Source organism: Pinus tabuliformis, chromosome 2_1 (genome assembly GCF_031772625.1).
Source record: "Pinus tabuliformis cultivar Carrire ecotype Pingquan chromosome 2_1, CPIR1, whole genome shotgun sequence".
Classification (NCBI taxonomy): domain Eukaryota; kingdom Viridiplantae; phylum Streptophyta; class Pinopsida; order Pinales; family Pinaceae; genus Pinus; species Pinus tabuliformis.
This window is the reverse complement of record NC_142299.1, coordinates 399,263,735-399,284,822: the sequence shown is the minus strand read 5'-3', so window position 1 is coordinate 399,284,822 and position 21,088 is coordinate 399,263,735. Positions and strand designations below refer to the sequence as shown.

The 21,088-nt window shown below is 38.6% G+C and overlaps 1 protein-coding gene across 2 annotated transcripts in view; it reads left to right on the top strand.

Moving 5' to 3' along the window:
- The window catches only part of REV3 (recovery protein 3), a 410,344-nt gene that overhangs the window by 249,550 nt on the left and 139,706 nt on the right, over positions 1-21,088 (top strand). For both annotated transcript variants that reach the window (XM_089402764.1, XM_089402765.1), the window contains exon 17: positions 7,420-7,695. In XM_089402764.1, coding sequence (XP_089258890.1) covers positions 7,420-7,695 — 276 coding nt within the window. The remainder of the gene's footprint in view (positions 1-7,419; positions 7,696-21,088) is intronic.

Below are 21,088 nucleotides of genomic sequence, written 5' to 3'. Positions count from 1 at the left end.
GAGTGGGATTCGTATGACTGAGAATCCTGTGTTCCACGACCGATCCAAGCATATTGATATCAGGTACCACTTTATCCGGGATATGGTACAGCGAGGCGCCGTAAGGCTCGATCATATAGGAACTGATGAGCAGGTCGCGGATATTCTCACTAAGCCCCTGGGGAAGGTCAAGTTCCTAACCTTCCGTGAGAGTCTTGGTGTCGTGGAAAGACCCTATGATGTGGGTCTTGTTGGACGATGAGCTCTGGGAGCTCTGGGGGGCTTTGGGGATAGCTTCTCGGAGCTATAAGCACTCATAATGCTTCTGCCCCACCCTTGTGATTATTGAGCTGGTTCGCCACTCATTTAATCTGTGCCCCGTATGCATCCTACCCATTGAGTTCAGGGCTCATGGGAAGTACCTCTCATTTGGCCAATGAGGTGTGGAAAAGCTAGAGACTATTAGCAAAGACTGATGGATGCATCAGAGATTGCCGTACTCTCTATCTAGGATGGCATGGTCCAACCACTTGATCTGGGATCAAGATTTGTGAGGTCTGGGACCTCTGGACTGATTATGTCAGTCGGGGAATGATGTCTTTGTGACTGACCCACTTCTGTTCTGAAATAAAGAAGCCAGCAAAGCAAGTTTCGGCGGGATGACTCACGATGTTAATTGCACTAATAGATGGAGTTCTCCCTAGTTGAGAGGGAGTGTTAAATTTGGACAACTAGGTCCAAACTCCATGTTCTGATGCTCAGATTAAGAGGCTAATATTTTTTGTTGGATTCCTCTTTCTGAGAGGTGTAAAATCCATATAAAAATAGTCTTAATCCGATGAGCAGAACTTATATTTTGAATTTATTATTCTTAATAAATTATATGTGCAAAGGTCAGTCAGTTTTGTAATGTAGGCTCACATGCCCAACAGATGTGTCACACACCCTCATTGATGGATATATATATATACAGGAAAAGTTGGAGAGAATTTGATCACAACACAACTCACATCTTCCTCTCTCATCCTAAAAAGTACGAGCTACCTGGAGGACGAACTTCAGCCACACGTGGGAAGGACGAAGAGGATTTTTCTGTTGCTAGGGTTTCTGCTGCTAGGGTTTCGCAGAAGTTTGACCAGCGTTGACTTTGGTCAACGCTTGGTCCAAACAAGCTGAAAACTTGTGGGAGGTTCGATTTTTGAAGGCCATACTACCTGGCACAAAAATCGAGGTCAAAGGGTTGACCGTTTTGCTGCTGCGTTGACTTTTAGCTTGCTGCCCTTGCGTTGACTTTTCAGGACAGCGTTGACTTTTGTAGAACTGACTTGGGTTGACTCATCTACTGGTTGGAGGGTTGTTGTGACACATGCTGGGCTGGCTGACCAAAGGAGACTTTGCTGGTTGAAGCATCCTTTTGACCGCCGAAACAAACACATACATTTTTCTTGTCTCTGATTTGTCTTCTGTAAGATCTGCTTATATGTTCTATCTGCATTTTGCTTATCTACTTGTATGATTGCTGTGAGAAAAGTGAAATTGCTCTTAGCATAGAACATCTACAAAACTTTACAAAGAGTGTTTGGCAAGAGACACAGCAACCCTTGAAACAAGACACATTATATATATAAAAAACAAATTATTTAATTACACTCAAAAAATGGAATACTGACAAAGATTCTTTTTTTTTTTTGCATTTAGAAACTAAAACATTTACAATTTTACATAATGATGATACAGATTCAATCATACAACTTTTTCTCTTGAGCCTGTTGTCTTGCTATATATATGTGTGTGTGTGTGTGAATTACACATACAAAAATGAAATATTGACAAAGATTCAAGTTTTTTTAGCATTTACAAACTAAAACAATTACAATTTTACATGTTGATGAGACAGATTCAATCATACAACCTTTTCTCTTGATCCTGCTGTCTCGCAAAAATAGTGTTTTTCAGGATTTGAATTATTGCAACCCCACTTCTAGCAGATGGAGCACTAGCAGACCCTGAAGCAAATGGAGGGGGGACAAGATTAGTGGGGGCATTCCACCCTTTTCTTTAACCTTTTCTAGGTGCCCTTGATGATCAAGGCATGGTTTCTCTGAAATGAGGAAGACAATGGACTGCTGTAGGAAAAAACTTGAAGGTTAGTGGACAATCCACTTGCCTAGCACTTGAATCCCTTCCAACACTGTATAGTAACCCTCAAATGCACTCCAAAATGTCTCACACCTCCAACCTATTGAGTGAAATGAGCTCAAGTGAAAAGGAAAACATGTTTTCTGGGCTGCAGGCCTCTTTTACAGGGGACACAGGTTATGACTTTAGAATAATGAATATGAAGTAGACCAAATGAAGTATATGTGTTTGTATGGCTTCAATGGATAGGAGAGTAGAAATAAAGGCTTTCGTAAAAATATAGCGGAATGTCACTGTTATCTTTATTCAACGAGACTTTTTATATACATACATTTATAGGTTTATAACGCAATATACAATTTTTGTCTCTCCTTATGATGCTACCTATGAAAATTCATAATCCTCAAGCAATCCCTACTGCAGCAAATCTGAATCTACTTCACCTACTTGATTTTAATATACATTATCAAGTTATTCTCTGAATACCGAAGCAAGTTACTTCTGCAGCTTACACTACTTTAATATTTGATTACATGAAATAGAAAACTGAGCAAAGAACAACATACATAGGACAATTATTTTTGGACAAAATAGTCCCTGGAAAAACCCAATCCGGGAAAACCAGTGCAACAACTCTAAGGGTTTTATATTATTAAGCAGAAGTTCTGAATAGAAATGCTGGATGCCCTCTTGGTAATCTAGTGATAGAGAAAATACAATGGTGGAAAATCTGAGTGTGTTTTACCTCACTTCACCCAGAAGATTCCGGCTGATCCGGCAACAAAACTGGCTAACCTCGGCTACTTCTGCGCTAGCTCTGCGTTGGCTCTGCATAGGCACTGCGTCAGCCTTTCAGGCTTTGTGTCAGCTCTGTGCTGGCTTTGCGTAGGCACTACTTCAGCCTTTTAGGCTCTGCGTCAACTCTGCGTTGTCTCTTCTGCCCACCTAGTAAGCTTTCCTGGCTGTTTTGGCAGTTCCCTGACAGTTCTAGATTTCTGTGTGGAGGGCATCTTCATCTTTTGCCCTGGCCCTTTTGGCTTTGCCTCAGGCTTGCATGGGCCCAGATTGGCCCAATGTTAGTCCTCTTAGCTGTTGCGCTACCTCCAGTAGCTTCTCTCCGCCTCTCTGTTAGTATTCCCGAACTATCCCTGCCCCTTTGCTGCAACTGATCACCTAGTTTGAATATCTCAACTTCCTAACCCCAGAAATCGAAATCTAGATCAATCTGTTCTCTGTGTGTGTTTCAAATGAACCCCAAGCCTCCTCCTCCTTTTCTCGTTGAGACTTCAATGACCGAGATTAAGTCTCTAATCAATGATTAAGATTAAATCTTGACTTGATCTGCTTTCTAGAGCATTCTCACCCATATTTTAATTAATACCCATTAATACTTTAATATTCCTAAGTTTAGACTTAGGAACCCCATTAAAAATATTAATTATTTTAATAAAATATAATATGGGTGGAATTTCACCAAATGGTTTCTGAGTTCTTTGGAACTCATATGCCTTAGCCTCTCCACCAATTTTCATGGCTAGAGCACATCCGATGCTACCAAAAACTAACACTGCCTCCAATTGAGAGGCGGGTCATCTTATACACATTAATGGCATGCATTTGTGATGCAGGATTACCCCCACTTACACCCACGGTATGCATGTAAAATGCATAAGCACATTAGTCCCAGGAATTTTAACTCTCTAAGGAGTCAAATCTTCACATAAGCACATTAGTCCCAGGAATTTTAACTCTCTAAGGAGTCAAATCTTCATTTAGAATATGGTTAAGGCCCCTTTCTTAATCATTGCAGAATAATTTATAGACTGATTAAGTCTAACCCTTAATCCACCTTTTCCTTTATATCGGAACTCAATCACCCTCATAAACCTTAGTTTAAACTTTAAAACCACATATAACCAAACTCCACACTTTCCTTTGTTATATCGGATTTAACCACAAAACCTTCTATTGGCGCTCGACTCATTATAAACCCTATATAAGGGAAATAAGCATAAAACATACGATTGATACCTTTCCCCCTTTAGCATGGGTTTGCACTTTTCCTGATGCACCCTATATCGCCATCGCAATCGGCATTCTCCGCGGAACACATTACACATGAATTCCTTTGCTTTCTCCGATATGCGATTACACACAACCTTCCGGATCTCAAATGTATAAAAGCCACACCTCAATACTTTATAAGGTCCGCTCCATCACTCAACACATTACTTCTCTGCCGATACAACTCCATTTAACATTTGCAATGCGAATTAATCTCCACCGTTAATCTGTCGCCATCGGGTCAACGGCTGATGTCTTCTACGAACAAACACAACTTGCCTGATAGTTCCCCACCGTAGATCTGCACTTAGTGGATTTGATGGTCCACAACGATATCGGGTAGGCAACAAGCACGAGGAGTAATCGCCCGATAAAGCGGTTTCCTCTCTCCTCCTTGCTGCTACATGTCAATCACTAAGTGGAATCGTGTGCTCACCCTTCAATACCACTTACCATTCTTCCTCTGCTCGATAATCTGCTTATAATTTTAAATCTGCCTTCCTTCGTTAACTAACGTTCGAGCTTGTTTGCGCCCGATGACCGTAGATCTTCTACCATCGACGGCTGCGATGCTCCTCCGGATTCCTCTTTCGCCAGCGCTTCCAGTTAATCTCATCCGTCGATCTCTAAGATCCAATGGTTCCCGTCCATCAACAACTTGCTTCTTCATTCGTCCCTTTACTTTGACTTTACTTCGTTTCTTTAGTGTTTACTCTGTGGTTTCGGGTTTTCTTCAGGGTTTCATTCTTTTGCTCTTCCACTGCTCAACTCTCTCTGAGCTTAACTCCGCGAATTTTCACTTCGCTGCCTCTCCAGAGCTTCACTGTGATCCTTCAATTGGATTCAAAGACCCACTATGATTCCTCTGAATCATTCTCCTCTCTGTGTTTAACCGAATTCTGCTTGCACACAACTATTATAGAATTCCGATTCACTATAATTCAACACTCGAAACACACTTATACAGGTTTGAAATTAACCTCTGTATTTATAAATATAACAACGATTACAAAATGAGACTCTCTGTCTCTCCTGATCTTCGATATCAGTGGCCTCCTCCCTCACACTTTGCCCGTAGGCTTACATTTATACTAGAAAGATTCTATTGAACTAATTTTGGTTCAAATCCTTAATCTACTGAACTGACTCCTAAATGTCCTCTATGTCCACTTCTAACTTCAGTTAATCCCTAAGAACTCTCTCTAGTTCCTTGAATCATGAAACTACCTTAAGAGTTATAATTGACTTCTAACTCTCTTGTCATTATTAACCACTCATGTTCTCCTTCATTCGAGAGCATTTACAAACATCCTCACAACATCTAATTAATTCCTATTCTAATCACTCAAAAGCCTAAATATTACATTAACTTAGCACTTAGGAAACCAACTTCCCTAAAACACATGACCCCCTATGTCTACTAAAATACAATGATTTTCCTTGGGTTGAATGCTCCTGCATCAATTTGCAATAGTGGAGAAAATAACTACATCCATTTGAAGCAGTGGAGCTTCTTATTCAATTTGAGCTTGCGCTCGCACATATTCAATAATTGGTCGGTTAACTATCCACCCACCTAATCATGACTTTTTAATTAGGACTTTCTAGCCATACACCCACCTAATCCTGACTTTTTCCATGGCATTCATCAATTAGGACTTTCTAATTATGAAAATAATGTTAACTTCCAAACATATAATTGCAATCCCTTCATGTACTCAAAAAGTAATGACTGTATTTGAACATTTTATAGCTTTATTGGTTATATTGCATAAGCAGCTCTATTAACTGTATTTCATAAGTTATAAGCACCATAAGCTTGCAAGGTACAAAGATGAATCCAATGATACAAAAGTAACCTAAAATATATAAAATTATATATTCTAAATATTATATCATGCCAATTGTTATAGAATGTGTTTGTGAGTCAGAGTGTGCTTGTACATGCATACACATGTAATATGTATTTAATACTTTGAACTGCACTTCAATTTTCACGTTTCTTGTTTCTTTCTCTTCTCCTTTCGGCTGGTGTCTTTGGTTAAGAGGGACGTCATGTTAAAGTCAATCATATATATATATATATAGATGTATAAAGCTTTTTTTTCCCTGAGGAATATTTTTATACATAAGGAATATATATGTTCTTGTTACAAAAAATACTTATTATAAGTTCAACATGTCACATGCAGTAACTGAACCCAGGTGAAGGGAATAACCACATTTCGCCCAACTACCCAAACTACACCTAATAAATATATAAAAATAAAGTTATATGAATAAAACGTAAAATAAACTTACATATAATAAATCTTTCTTTTAAATTACTTTGAATCTTCAAAAGATTCAAAATGATATATGTAGTTAGTCAAGTAGACGATGATAGTTGACATGTGGCTTTGCCGTTTAGCAACCCTACATTTTATCTATTAGTGTGACATATAACTAAACTCAATCAAACAGTTTAAAATTATACTATTTGAATTTACTGCATTATCTCAAAATCCCAATCAACAACGAATGCTCAATAATGTTGTCCCAACCAACTCCTAGGGATTTGGTTTACTATTTGTTATTGAAATTTTAAACATTTGGGATGGCATACAACTAGTGAGCTACGATGCTCTGAGCAATTTGAATTACTGCCTTGTTAATAAAAGCGGAGCAACAATTGACAATAAATGCAGTGTCTCAACGAAGAAGATGAGTACTTGAAGGTTGGCATAAGGAATTGGCAGATTGTACTTATTTTCTTTGGTGTAATTTATGCCTTTGATGAAGCGTATGTTCATAACCAGGCGATAGATCATTATGTTCAGTATTTACTAGGCAGGTCGTGTATTGAATGTTGCAGGACAAATAACGTTAAAGCTATGAATGGAAATGCATGAAATGTTTGAGAGTATTCATCTTGGGTAATGATTTTCTTTAGGTGAAGTTTGATGGCTAGAGTTTCGTGCGCATTAATTTACGTGTGCTCCGTTCATCTTGTCCAGCAGCACATCCATTCACTATGCATACTTTACGTAGCATTCTATAATTCTTGTGAAACAAGTTTTGGTGTTCCTCTAAATTTTGGTTGTGGTTCAGAGAAGGTAAATATTTTCAAAGATTGAAAGAAAAGCCATAGATAGTGTGCCAATTAAGGTTGATTGCTTTGAGTTTCTAGTAAGAAACTTGGTATTATGCTGTACATATTAGATTTCAACTTTCTAATACCAGAATTGAAAATTGCAGGTTGCTTCACAACCTGCCATGGAATGTCTTCCACTTGTGATGGAACCAGAATCAAAGTTTTACACTGATCCTGTAGTTGTTTTGGATTTTCAATCTCTTTATCCATCTATGATCATTGCCTACAATCTCTGTTTCTCTACTTGCTTGGGGAAGGTGGCACCAGGAAAGACGAAGGTATTGGGGGTTACTTCATACACAGTCGACACTAAGGTTTTGTCAGAGATGAAGGATCACTTATTCATCACTCCCAATGGAGTTATGTATGTTCCTCCAGAGGTATATGTCCAACTTCTAGAAAACCATGCAAGATTAAGTAGTTTAGTAAATTATGTCTTACTATATCATAGTTTTCTTGTGAACTGTTTTCCCTTTAATTGTATGCTTCATCCTTCTTAAATATAGTTAGATAATCAATCATAAATTTATTTGATTAGTTAAAATAATACAGGGAAAGTGTTCAATTTGTCTCATTCGGCCTAGACCATGAATTTTATGTGTTTGCATTTCTGTTTGAAATAATGATCGAATATTCAATAGTTATCACCACAACATTCTTAAATGACATGTAGATCTGACTAAGGCAAGAGATTCAAATAAAGAGCATTGTCCATGGTGAAGTATTAGATTCAATTTATTAAAAAGTGTAGGATCTAGTTCTTTAGATCCATAGTAGGAGCAACTGATAGAGCCTCTATTTCTAGAATACATGGCACAAACTTAAATTCATGCAAAGTAGTAGAAGAAGTGATAGGGGTACATACATTTAACTATGTAACTGTTGAAAAGTGTAACTAGGTTTGGTCTTCATAATGACATGTGTAATTGTGATTTTATGTAATTGATAAGATTATTTTTGTAGTACTTGAATCATGGGTTTCATGATCAAGGAATTTTATTTTAGTTAAGGTTCCCATTGTGAACCTTTAGGTTTTGTCATCTAGTCATAAAAGGTCAAATTGAGTCAATATCATGTATGAAGGACTCTTCTTGGGTATGTTACATTTTTGTATAAGTCATTAAATGAATAAGAAGGCCCTTCAAGACCAAGCAAACATACCTCTTACAATTCGGCTTCAAAAAGGGATAATGAAACCTCTCAAAAGGAAATGTCGGCCAAGGTTCCTATCAAGTCGGCTTATATGCATGGGCAATCAACTATAAATAGGCATCTCGACCTCATTTCAGAAGCAAGCAATTCGGTCTGAAATCAAGAAGTGCAAAGATCACTTGGGAAGGAGCCCAATCATTAGCAAAGAGAGAAAGAAGAAGAACAAAGTCTTTAGCATCATTTTTGGATATGTTTTGGGTCACTTTGATGTCACACATGCGAAGAAGAAAGAAGTCATTTGCTGCAGAAGAAGCCGAGAGGAATTGCAATCCTCTTGGGTGACCATATTGAAGCGCGACAAGTCAAAAGAGAAGCCGCGATAAGCTAGAAGGAGACTCTATCCTAAGCCTAAGTTGCACGAAGCACCGAAATGTTTCGGAGTTCCCAAAATGGGTACGTTTAGAAACATCACCTCCCAAAAATGGAAATGTCAGCGGAAATGTTGTCTGAAATGTCATATGCTTATATATATAAAAATAAATCTATAAATAATTGAATAACACAATATCTTGGAAGAAAAAAAGGAAATAAGACCTATAGATGAAAATTTAGAAGGAAAACCAAGTCTATATTAACTCTCATAGATGATTACATGATGGTCGAGTTTCGGTCTAGTTTCAGCCAAGTTTCAGAGTTTCAGGTACGGGTACGTCTCAAAACGCCAGGTTTTTAGAAGTTTTGTGCAACAAAGTCCTAAGCGAAGGAATCAAGGATATTTTCTTGAAGGTGACACTTTCCAAGACGCTGAAACTAGGGTTTCTGAATTAGGGTTGAAGATTGCAAACATAAATCAAGGAGCTGAAATTCCAAAGGGTAGCTGAGAACGAAGAAGAAGCTAAGGTTTGTTCAAGCAAGAAGAATCTCATCAAGGAGGCTTTGTGTCTTGGTCTTGGAGTGGCAAATAAGTCAAGGGTATTGGTCTTGGTATTCGTCAATTGAAGTCCCTATAAGAAGAAGAATTTGTTTGGGTTTTCCTCTCAAGTGGGAGAGGTTTTGGCCTTGGTTGATAGCCTACATTGCGAGTCTCTTGTCTCTTTATGATTTATGCATTGGTAACTGTTTGATGACGAAGAACACTAATAACATAAGTAAAAGAAGATCCTAATCTAAGAAGTAATAAGCATTCACAAGCAACTATCTTTCTAGAGAAATCACCTAATTGCTATGCCCTAGATTTCTCAACATGGTTTCAGAGCTAAGGTAACAAATTTGAAAATTCCTAGATCTAACAATCTCAGGAATCCTACTGCAACTAGCTGAATCTACTTCTCCTAGATTGTAAATTACATTACAAACTTATTTCAGATTTCTTTTTGAAATATTCAACCAAACCACTGAAGCAGCTTACACCAAATTAAATATGATTTTGAAACATAGAAACTGAGCAAGGAAATACAAACACACAGGACACTGTTATTTTTGGACAAATGTCCCTAGAAAAACCCAATGCGGGAAAATCAGTGCAACAACTTTGAGGGTTTTATTATTATGTAGGAGAAAATCTGAGTACAAGTCTAGGATGCTCAACTAACAATCCAATATAGAGAGAATATTGGACAAAAGAATGTTGAAATGATCTCACCCTATCACAGGGAGAATCAGTGACTGATCCTATTGAACTGGAGGCTCTGCGTCACCCTCTGCGTGGCCTCTGTGCAGAACTGTGTCACTCCCCACAATTTCTACGTCACCCTTGCTGGGTATTATGTTGCCCCTCTTTTGGATCCTCTGCTAACTCAGGAAATCAATATTTTGCCTCCTGGACTCACACCCCATCTTCTGACAACTGAAACTCGACTTCCCTTAGTAGGAAACTCGACTTCCCCTCAAGGATTGCGCTGCCTCTGCGTCAACATTGCGTGGGCCAACGTTAGTCTCCCTCTGGACATCTTTCTGTCCTCCCTCTGCCTCGTACTCTCTGGAACTTCCTTCTTCCGGATTCTCACTGCTCCTCTGCTGCAAGAAATCTCCTCAATCGATTTTTCCTCTTGAGAACTCCTCACTTCAGAAAATCGATTTCTTGATCTCTCTGTGTATTTCCAAATGACCCTCAAGCCCCTTCTTATATCTTCCTATTGGACAACCAATGGTCTAGATTAACTCCTAATCAAAGGCTCAAATGATTTTGACTTGAGCTTCGCCTTTATCTAGAAGATTCACCCACAATTAGATTAATAATCATTAATATTTTAATTTTCCTAAGTTTAGACTTAGGAACCCCATTAAAAATATTAATTATTTTAATATAATTGTCTCCGAGTGGAATTTCCCAAAATGGTTTCTAGGTTCTTTGGAATGCATGTGCCCAAGCCTCTCTACAAAATTTGAGGCTTAGAGCACATCTGATGCTACCCCAAATCAACATTCCCTCTTAGTGAGGAATGTGCTCTAGCAATATATGCCGCTGCATACTGCTCTGACTCTGAAGCATCGTCCTCTGCGCTGCTGATGTCTGACATGCTGTCCACTAACTACTGCGCTGTTGCTGCAATTGTACTGTTGCCATTGACACTGCCATTGCCAATACTACATCTGTAGTACAACTCCTCAATTGCTGCATCTGCTATGCTGCTAACACTGTATCCGTACTACAACTCAGTTGCTGAGAGAAGCAACTGAAAACACCCAAAACTGGATAAGTATCCTGTGGATACACCTCCGTGCTGAAAGCCTAACTGCTGCTAGTCTCACGCTGTCTTCTGAAGCCACTGCGTTGCTGAAGCATTGCTTTGTGCCTCCGCGCACTGCTACCTTTCTGCTCTGCTCTGCTCAAGTTCTGGCGCTACTAACCACTGCATCTGTCGCTCTAACCACCCCATGGCACCAACTGAAATCTCCTCCATGCTGCTACTACTGATCATGGCTTCCCATAGTAGGGTCATGATCCAAGAGGTGGGCTCCTGAAGGATCCTGCCCATCTGTAGCTCTATCGAACTACAGTTCTATATCAGCCCACCTCCCTCCTAGAGGTATCTTGGCTGTCATGGCAAACTCCTCCTCCTGTTCAATCTTTGCGGCTGCAGCCTTAGGATTGTGCTTCTCATCCTTGTCCTTTTTCTTCAAAGGACACTGGGATGCATGGTGGCCCATCTTGCCACATCTGAAACACTTCACCTTGAAGACGTCCTTCTTTTGTCTCTGTTGCCCCTCTCGTCCCTTTGATGCAAGGGCTGTGTTATCCTCCTCCTCTACCTTGGGCTTCAACCCACTGCTGCTGCTTCTTTCGTTAAGTTTGACCTTGACTAGGTCTCTCCTTAGCACTTCTTGTTTTAGAGCTGCCCACATCTCATCCTAGTTTGGCAATGCTTCTCTGGCCAGGATACTCTGGACAAAGGCTTGCCATTCATCTGAGACAGACTTTAGAGCTAGTCTCACTAAATTCGAATCTTGAGGTGTATGCCCCGCAACTGACAACTCATCATGGGTCTCCTTCCGCTTTGTGGGGAATGGATCCACATGTTCTCCCTTCTGCATCTAAGCAGATCTCAACTTCTATTCTAAGCACATCTTCTGCTGCTCGGAAGATCCCTGATATAATGTGGCCAAAGCATCTCACATCTCCTTAGTAATCCCCTTGCTAGCAACGTGACACACCATGTGATCCTTGACTCCATCTAGGATCATCCTCTTGGCCTTCACCATCTCAGCTCTGTACTCTTTAGCGGATTTGCATCCGTAGGGACAACTATCACACTATCAACATACGTCTTGAGGGCATGCTCCTCTAGAAGAAAAGACATTCTAGCCTTCCAGATGACGTAGTTGGAAGCTTCGTCCAACTTGTCCTGATCCCTCAAGCCACTGGTTGCCATATCCTTCGAAAACTGTCGAACATCTCCCTCTTTCTCCTTACTGCATAGCTTCTAGGATGGCTTACGCATTCCTTGATGGAGTTGGTAATCATGCTGCTCCTCTACTGCTCAACAAATGAGAAATATTGATTTCCTCGGTAAGAAATCACTGAGGAAATATTCCTTCAATATGCGATCTACTTCCTTCCGACGAATTTTCTGCCTAGAACTCAACTTGCAGAAAACTGCGTCCCTCTAGCTCTGCGTGTTTCCCTTTGCCTTGATAAATTTTTGATCTGGTAGTCTTACCTCTTTGTCAGCTCACTTAGAGAGAGACACCCACGAAAATATAGCCCTGCTGGCTAGAACTGCACAATTCCTCAGGGGATTCGAACTACTCCTTGCTGCAGCAAGTTGGCCTTTGCTTCAGTGCTGGAACTGCTCTTCCCTGTTTCACATCAACAACTCTGATACCATGTGAAAATTCCTAGATCTAACAATCTCACAAATCCTACTGCAACCAACTGAATGTACTTCTCCTAGATTGTAAATTACATTACAAACTTGCTATTACATGGTCAATGGGAGACATATTAAAGCTATGGCTCAAGAATGCAATTTTAATCAGATCGAGTTATGGCACCATAGATTTGCTCATATTTGTTATAAGGCACTGCCCAAAGTAAAGAAGATGGTTTTTGGAATGCCAAAAATCCAATCAAAACATCGTAGTGTTTTCCTTGGTTGTGAAAGTGGAAAGAAAACGAGAGAGCCTTTCCCCTCTAGCAGTACCAGAACTCATGACATCCTGCAACTAATTCATTCATATTTGTGTGGACCTATGCCAGTGACATCCATAAGTGGATATTTGAATTATATCACCTTTGTGGATGATTTCTCTAGAAAAATGTGGATATACTTTCTAAAGCACAAAGATGAAGCCTTTGATATGTTTATAAATTTCAAAGCATTGTTTGAAAACCTAACTGGAAAGAAAATCGAATGCTTCAAATCAGATAATGGAGGAGAATTCATTACAAATGAGTGCATTGAATTTTTCAAAGAAGCCAATATCAAGCGAGAGACCATTATACCATATAATCTTGAACAGAATAGTGTGGAAGAGAGAAAGAATAGAACTATCGTGGAGGCTGCTCGTGCCATGCTACATGATCAGAATGTGCTAAGGTTCCTATGGGGAGAAGCTGCCAACGTTGCCACATATGTACAGAACAAGACTCCTCATCGAGCATTATATGGCAAGACTCTGAAGAAGTATTCACGGGCAAGAAACTTGATGTCAGTGATTTAAGGAGTTTTGGCTGACCTATTTATTTTCATGTACCAAAAGAAAAGAGAAACAAGCTTGGGGCTTTAGGTAAGAAGGGTATATTTGTGGGCTATTGTGAAGATTCTAAAGCATTTAGAATTTATATACCTGGTCAAAGAATAATAGAATTTAGTGGAGATGTAACATTTGATGAAGATGCAACTCTTGAAAAAGTAAGAATTAGTCCTCCTTCTATCTCTTCTAAAGAAATAAATGATGTTGTGGATCCCTCTACTCATGAACCTGATCATGAAGACCTAGATGAACCTGTTGAGCCTATGGGTCCATTAGATCCTCCTCCATATGGGAAAAGGCCTCTATGGCTTTGTGATACTCTATAGGATGCTGAAAAACATACTACTCCTAGGGGCACTTTTAGAGAAAGCAAGAAGCCTAGTCGATATCAAAACTATGTTGTTGCTATGAGTTCTACAATATAGAGTGAACCTCAATCATTTGAAGAAGAAATTAAGTACCAAGTATGGAAGGATGCCATGGCAAAAGAATATGAATCCATTATGGAAAATGATGCATGGGAAGTTGTTCCTAGACATCAGGGAAAATCAATTGACTTCAAAGTGGTTCAAAATAAAACATGGCATGGATGGCAGTATTGAAAAATATAAAGCAAAATTTGTGGCTCGAGGATTCTCTCAAAAGGGGGGAATTGTTTATGAAGACATCTTTTCTCCTATTGCTCGCTATACCACCATTTGCTCTATTATTGCTTTAGCTGCTAGTCAAGGGTGGACTCTCCATCAGATGGATGTCAAGACAACTTTTCTCCATGGTGCTCTTCAGGAGGAAGTATATGTTGAACAACCTCAAGGCTTTGAAGTACATGACAGAAGAACCCATGTATGCAAATTGAAGAAAGCACTCTATGGTTTAAATCAGGCCCCCTGGGATTGTACATGACAGAAGAACCCATGTATGCAAATTGAAGAAAGCACTCTATGGTTTAAAGCAGGCCCCTTGGGATTGGTATTCTCGCATTGATAACTAATTAGTAAAATTGGGATTCACAAGGAGCAGTGTTGATCCAAACCTTTACTTCAAAGATGTACAAGGTATGCCTTTGATTTTGGTATTATATGTTGACGATCTGTTTTTGACAGGTAACAAATCTCTGATGATTTTGTGTAAGAGGGAACTTGCATCTGAATTTGAAACGAAAGACCTTGGGATGATGCACTTCCTTTTGGGCTTGGAGGTTTGGCAGAGGCTTGGCGAAATTATTCTCTCTCAAGGGAAGTATGTTGTAAAGCTATCGGAAAGGTTTGGAATGGTAGAGTGTAAATCCATGAGCACTCCCATGGAGTTGAACTTCAAGAAACTCTGTGGTGATGAAGCTGGACCTAATTTATCTGAACCATCTGAGCATCGTTGGTTGATTGGAGCATCGATGTTCCTAGTGAACAGTCGTCGTGATGTTTTCTATGTTATAAATACGAGCCGAATATGCCAAGGATGAGGATTGTGATTTATCTGAACCATCTGAGCATCGTCGGTTGATTGGAGCATCGATTTTCCTAGTAAACACTAGTCCTGATGTTTGCTATGTTGTAAATACGAGCCGAATATGCCAAGGATGAGGATTGTGATTTTATGATTAAAAACATCAATCAATATGCCAATTTTGAGTGGAAGAGTACTTTTTAAAAGCATTATAATAAATATAAGGTTCAGTTTATTTAAATAAAGTTATTAAAAGGAGTTACATAAAAAAAGGGGTTGAAGAATTAATAAAAGTTAAGGGGGTTACCTTTAAACCCTAAGGTTAGTGACAAACCCAAAAGAAAGTTTATCACTGAACAAAGATAGAGTCTAATTCGAAGATGAACATAGAAACTATGGATTCCATACACAACACTACATTTTGGACTAGATGTCCATTTTGTGGAGCAGGTGATCAGTATTTATCGATTTATAAAAATCACACAATACCTTGTCCCAAATGTCGAAGATTTGTTTACTTTAAAAGAATATCAAGATAGTGCCCAGACACAAATTAAAAAATTAAAAGAAGAAATTGCCAAATTCCAAAAAAAGAATGAAACATTTGAAAAGAAATATAAAGATCTCCAAGATCGGTTTCATGAAAAATCAACAGAAAGCAACGAAGAAATTTTGCATCTAAGGAACCACAATGAGAAACTTCTTGCACAAGTCAAAAAGTGTAAAAGTAAGAAGCACAAGTTAGAACAAGAGAAAGAAAGGTGTGACAAAAAATTCAACGAAATTCTATCAAAGAAAGAAGACGAAAAATTATGCTTAAAAGACTTTAACAAAATATTATTAGAACAGATCAAGTGTTTAAAAGACGAGGAGCTTGAAGGGCAAAATAAAGTTGACTCATAAAATGTGGAATGCTTACGTCTCAAAAATCATAATCAAAATCTGCTCAAACAAATTAAAACCTTAAGGACGATAAGAAATCATTGAGGAATAGGTTCGAAGAAATTGTCACAAAAGAAGCACCAAAATCCGTAGATGTAGTAGTCCATGTTGGGGAAGAAGAAACAAACATCGATTCCACTAATCTCATAGTTCAGTCAAATCCAAATCCTACTAAAGTAAAGACGTACTCAGAGGTTGTTGTTCAAACGATGAACACTCCATATGAGGATTCAATAATCAATTCAACAACAACAATGCATGAAGGAAATTAGGAAACCGCCATAAAAATGTTAAAGGAAGTTCAAACAAGAAAAACTCCTTATCTACGTCCGAATCACAAAAGTAAACACATTGATCAATCTGCTAATCTGTATCACTTAGAACATAATGTTAGGATATTCCGACACATAAGAAATAGTTAAGTATAACTTGGTCTAGTGTAGAGTTAGGTAAAATGTGTTTATTTACTATGTACTTTTTGGAACTTACAATCCGACGATCACAATATGTTCTAGACATGAAGTGATCCGACGGTTCATTCTCTCCTCGGTATTACCAACACTTGATTCGTGGCTTAACACCTGATTGGTCCATGATCTCTATTTAAAGAGCATGGAGGGTCATTTGTAAGGTGACCGTTCATGAGAGAAGCTTATGTAAATTTTCTTTCTTTTATTAATAAATTGCCTAAAGTGGCCACGTTGGCTCAAGCCGTGGACTATTTCCCTCTTTGAGGGTTTAACCGTGTCAAGAATACTGGTGTATTGATCTGTGATCTGTTTGTGAGCAGTGTCCTTTGGTGTTCTATATGAAGAACTTACCCTGTAAATTCCTACATGGTATCAGAGCTATTTGAGGGCCGTATCCATTGGTGATCCAAATCCGAAGCTGGTACAACTGCATCCAATTGTCATTTCCTAGATCTACTGTTTCGGACTGCTTTCGGGCCGAGAGGATTGCTCTATTGTGTTACGAGCATATTTTCTAGTGAGAAACCCTTTCGCTTCACGCGAAAAGGTTTCTGGCAGCCCTAGCTACGTCATTTTTAAGATTTGGAGGTATACAGTCTTTATTTGCAGTTTTAGTTATTCATCTCTCTATTTATTTCGGTTTATTTAGCTCTCTGTTTTTTATTACCGGATCTATACCTTTCATTTTTGCGTATGCTCTTTGCCCCGCCACTTTGTGCAATCTGGGTAAATCAGAAACAAAAAGGAAGGATTTTTCTCATGCGTATGCTCTTTTCCGTTGCGCCTTAGTGTGATCCCGGGAAATCAGAAACATTGAGGAAAATATATAGTTTCTGGTGAAAGCTAACTTCAAGCCATAAGGTTTATTTTTTTTGCATGTCTGTGTTGGGTTGAGTGACTAAAAAAAAACCCCTTCCTCTTTTCCAAAAATTACTAAACTTTAAAACTAGCTCACTTGGTCCAAAGTTACTTTATGAGAATAAAGGTCTTGGGTTCAAGTCTTTCTTTTGGTTGAGTTACTTTTTCAAAAAGCACATGTAACTTATGTTTTATAGTTCTTATGTAAAAGTGTTCTCACCCATTATAGAAAGTGAATCACTTATAATTCTAAAGTCTCTTTATCTTTTATTTAAGTTACAATTTAGTGGGTATCTCATAAAGTACCATTGTAAAAATGACTTTCACTTAAAGTGGGTCACATATTTTTTTTGAAAGTGAGCTAATTAGATTAAGTTTGGAAAGGGGAGTTTTTTTTTTAAATATAACATTATCATTCACTTCCACACATTCATGTACTTCGTTGGCGTCTTCAACAACTTTTCTTCAAAAAGCTATAACTTCTTCATCCGAAAGCCATTTTCAGAGCCGTTTTTTTTGAATTGGCCTAATTTTTCGAGATCTTTCCCTTGGAACACTTAGTTTCAACATCTACAACTTCTGTTTCTGTTAAAATAGAAAGTCCATGCCGGGTTATTTTTGACAACACCAACTACTTCCAATGGTTATCCTATATTGTGGATTTACTTAAAAGTAAAGGTCTTTATAGAATAGCCTTAGGCCAAGAATCTAAACCTAAAGATGAAGATAAGGCAGCCAAATGGGAAAATAGGCAAGATCAAGCACGTGTCTTGATAAGGATGTCTATTTCTCCGAACCTTAGATTCCATATCGCAAAACTTGATACCCTTGATGAAACAATGAAACAACTCAATAAAGTTTTTGGAATTAAAAATGAAATTAGAGCCCATCAACTCGAAAATGAGTTTCTTACGTTGGACCCCAATAATTTTTCTTTCATTGAAGATTTTTTGTGCAAGTTCAAGACCCTCAGACTTCTCTTGGAAGGTGTTAAGGTTAAGAAAGAAGATGGTAGCCTTATCTATTCCATTCTTACAAAGTTAGGACCAACCTACTCTGTGCTTGTTTCCGCCATCCAATCTACTAAAGAAGCCTTTATTTCTCAAGGACAAGTCTGCAAGTTCCCCTCTTTTGATGCCTTTTGTGATTCTTTAATAAGAAAACATGAAAAACTCTTACATCTTGGTCTTCTTAATCTTGGAAGCTCTTCTAAGAAAGCCTTAGCCGCCCAATAGCAACCAAGTTCAAAGAATCCTAAGAAGAAACATCCTAAAAAGAATGGTCCTAAACCAACCAAGGGTCCTAAGCACTTTCAGTCTCAAAATGAAAAATCTACTCAACAAAATGATAATGTTAGGCCAGGTAGTAACTCCACAAGTTAATTCATATTATTCCTTCAGGTAGGTCTTTATTATATACATGAGGGAGACTGCTCACTTCATCTCCCGATGACTGTTCATATTTCTTATTACTTATTTACATCAATTGAATTTATTCACCCAATCTTGATGATTAGGTGTCAACATTCCCCCCCTTAATCTGAAGGGATGTTGGTGAGTCCAAGCATCATTCTGAATCGTTCAAGCTTTTCATTTCCAAGCACTTTGGTGAAGATGTCTGTAATTTGCTCATTAGTGGAACAACGATGGAGATGGATTGTCTTGGCCTCAACATGATGTCGAATCAGATGATATTTAGTATTGATGTGCTTCGTTCGATCATGGAACTTTGGGTTCTTGGCCGACTTTATTGCAGAGGTATTGTCAATCATGAGTGGAGTTGATTGTACTTGTTTTACCTGCAAATCTTCAAGAATTTTCGTGATCCACACATTTTCTTTTGTTGCCTCAGCTGCTGCCACGTATTTTGCTTCTGTTGTGGAATCTGCTGGAATTGATTGTTTGCGTGACCTCCATGAGACAACTCCTGATCCCAGACTCATAGCATATCCTGAAGTAGATACCCTAGTTTCTTTGTCTCCATCGAAGTTTGAATCAGAGTATCCAATCAAAATGAAGCCGTCCACCTGTGTATACTTGATTCCAAAGTCTTGAGTTCCCTTCCAGTACCTTAGAACTCTTTTTGCAGCAAACCAATGTCCTTCACAAGGCTTTTGCATAAACCTGGAGAGGATTCCAACAAGCAGCGAAATGTCTAGTCTGGTAGTAGTTAGGTAGTTGAGACTTCCTACAAGCTCTCTATACTTTGTTGCTTCCTCATATTCTTTTCCTTCAATAGATGTGAGCTTTAAGTTTTGTTCCATTGGAGTAGTAAGAGGATTGCATTTTTTCATGCCAAACTTGTTCAACAGATCTCCAATGTATTTCTTTTGAGAAAGAAATATGGACTTCGGATGTTGGGTTACTTCAATACCAAGATAGTAATGAACATGGCCCAAATCAGTCATTTCAAAACTTTTCCCCAATTCCTTCTTTATGGATGCAATGTAGCTTTCATTGTTCCCTATCATCAAAAGATCATCTACATATACCACAAAATATACAACTGTTTTGCCAACTTTCTTGACAAATAACGTTGCATCATCAAGATCATAATGTTTGAAATTGAGTTTCAGAAGATGCTCAGTTAGTTTTTCATACCAGGCTCGCGGTGCTTGTTTGAGGCCATACAAGGACTTCACAAGTTTGCATACTTTATGTTCATGTCATTTCACAACAAATCCCTCAGGCTGGGACATAAGAACATTCTTTTTTAGATCTCCATTCAAGAAAGCAGTTTTTACATCCATTTGATGGACTTTCCAACCATTTTGAGCTGCTAGGGCAAAGAGTGTTTGGATGGTAGCCCATTTTGCTATGGGGGCAAAAGTCTCCTCATAATCGACCCCTTCCTTCTGTGCAAAACCTTTTGCCACAAGCCTAGCTTTGTGCTTGTCAAGTGAGCCATCAGCTTTATACTTGTTCTTGTAGACCCACTTGCAGCCAATTGGTTTGGTTCTTAATGGAGGATCAACCAACTTCCAAGTGTCGTCCAACCTCATCAGGATGAACACTTTCAAGTGTCTTTGTCAGCCACTTTGGGGGACCTTTCTCAGATGGTCTAGGCTGCTCTGTTGATCGAGTTGGGACTGAATCAAGATTGAGTCTCTCAATTCTATCAATCACATCACTTAAAGCATCATTCGTTGTTGGAGTTTCATGCGGGGGAGAGTGTTCTTCAGAAGAAGATTCCACATGTTGATCTAGTATAGGAATCCCCCCTTCAAGATGTGGAATCTAATTATCAAATTCTTGAAATGATTTTGCATTTGCGAATCTATCCAAACAATCAAGTTGCTGCTCAACAACATTGTCAGTTTTGGATGATTCAAGAAAAATTAAATCTCTAGATACAACAAACTTTTTATTGACTTCATCATAGAGACTGTATGCTTTGGAGGTGTTTGAATACCCCAGGAAGATACACTTACGACTTCTTGCACCAAGTTTGTTTCTATGTACCTTTGGTATCAAGGCATAACAGGTGGAACCAAAGACCCTGAGATGCTTTACTAAAGGAACAGACCCATACCACATTTCATATGGAGTCTTGTTTCTAATAGCATTAAATGGACATCTATTCTTTATATATGCAACACATAGAATAGCATCAGCCCAAAACATTATTTTTACATTTTTGAAGAAGAGCATGGGGCGTACCATATTTAAGATTGTCCTATTTGTTCTTTCAGCTACACCATTCTGTTGGGGAT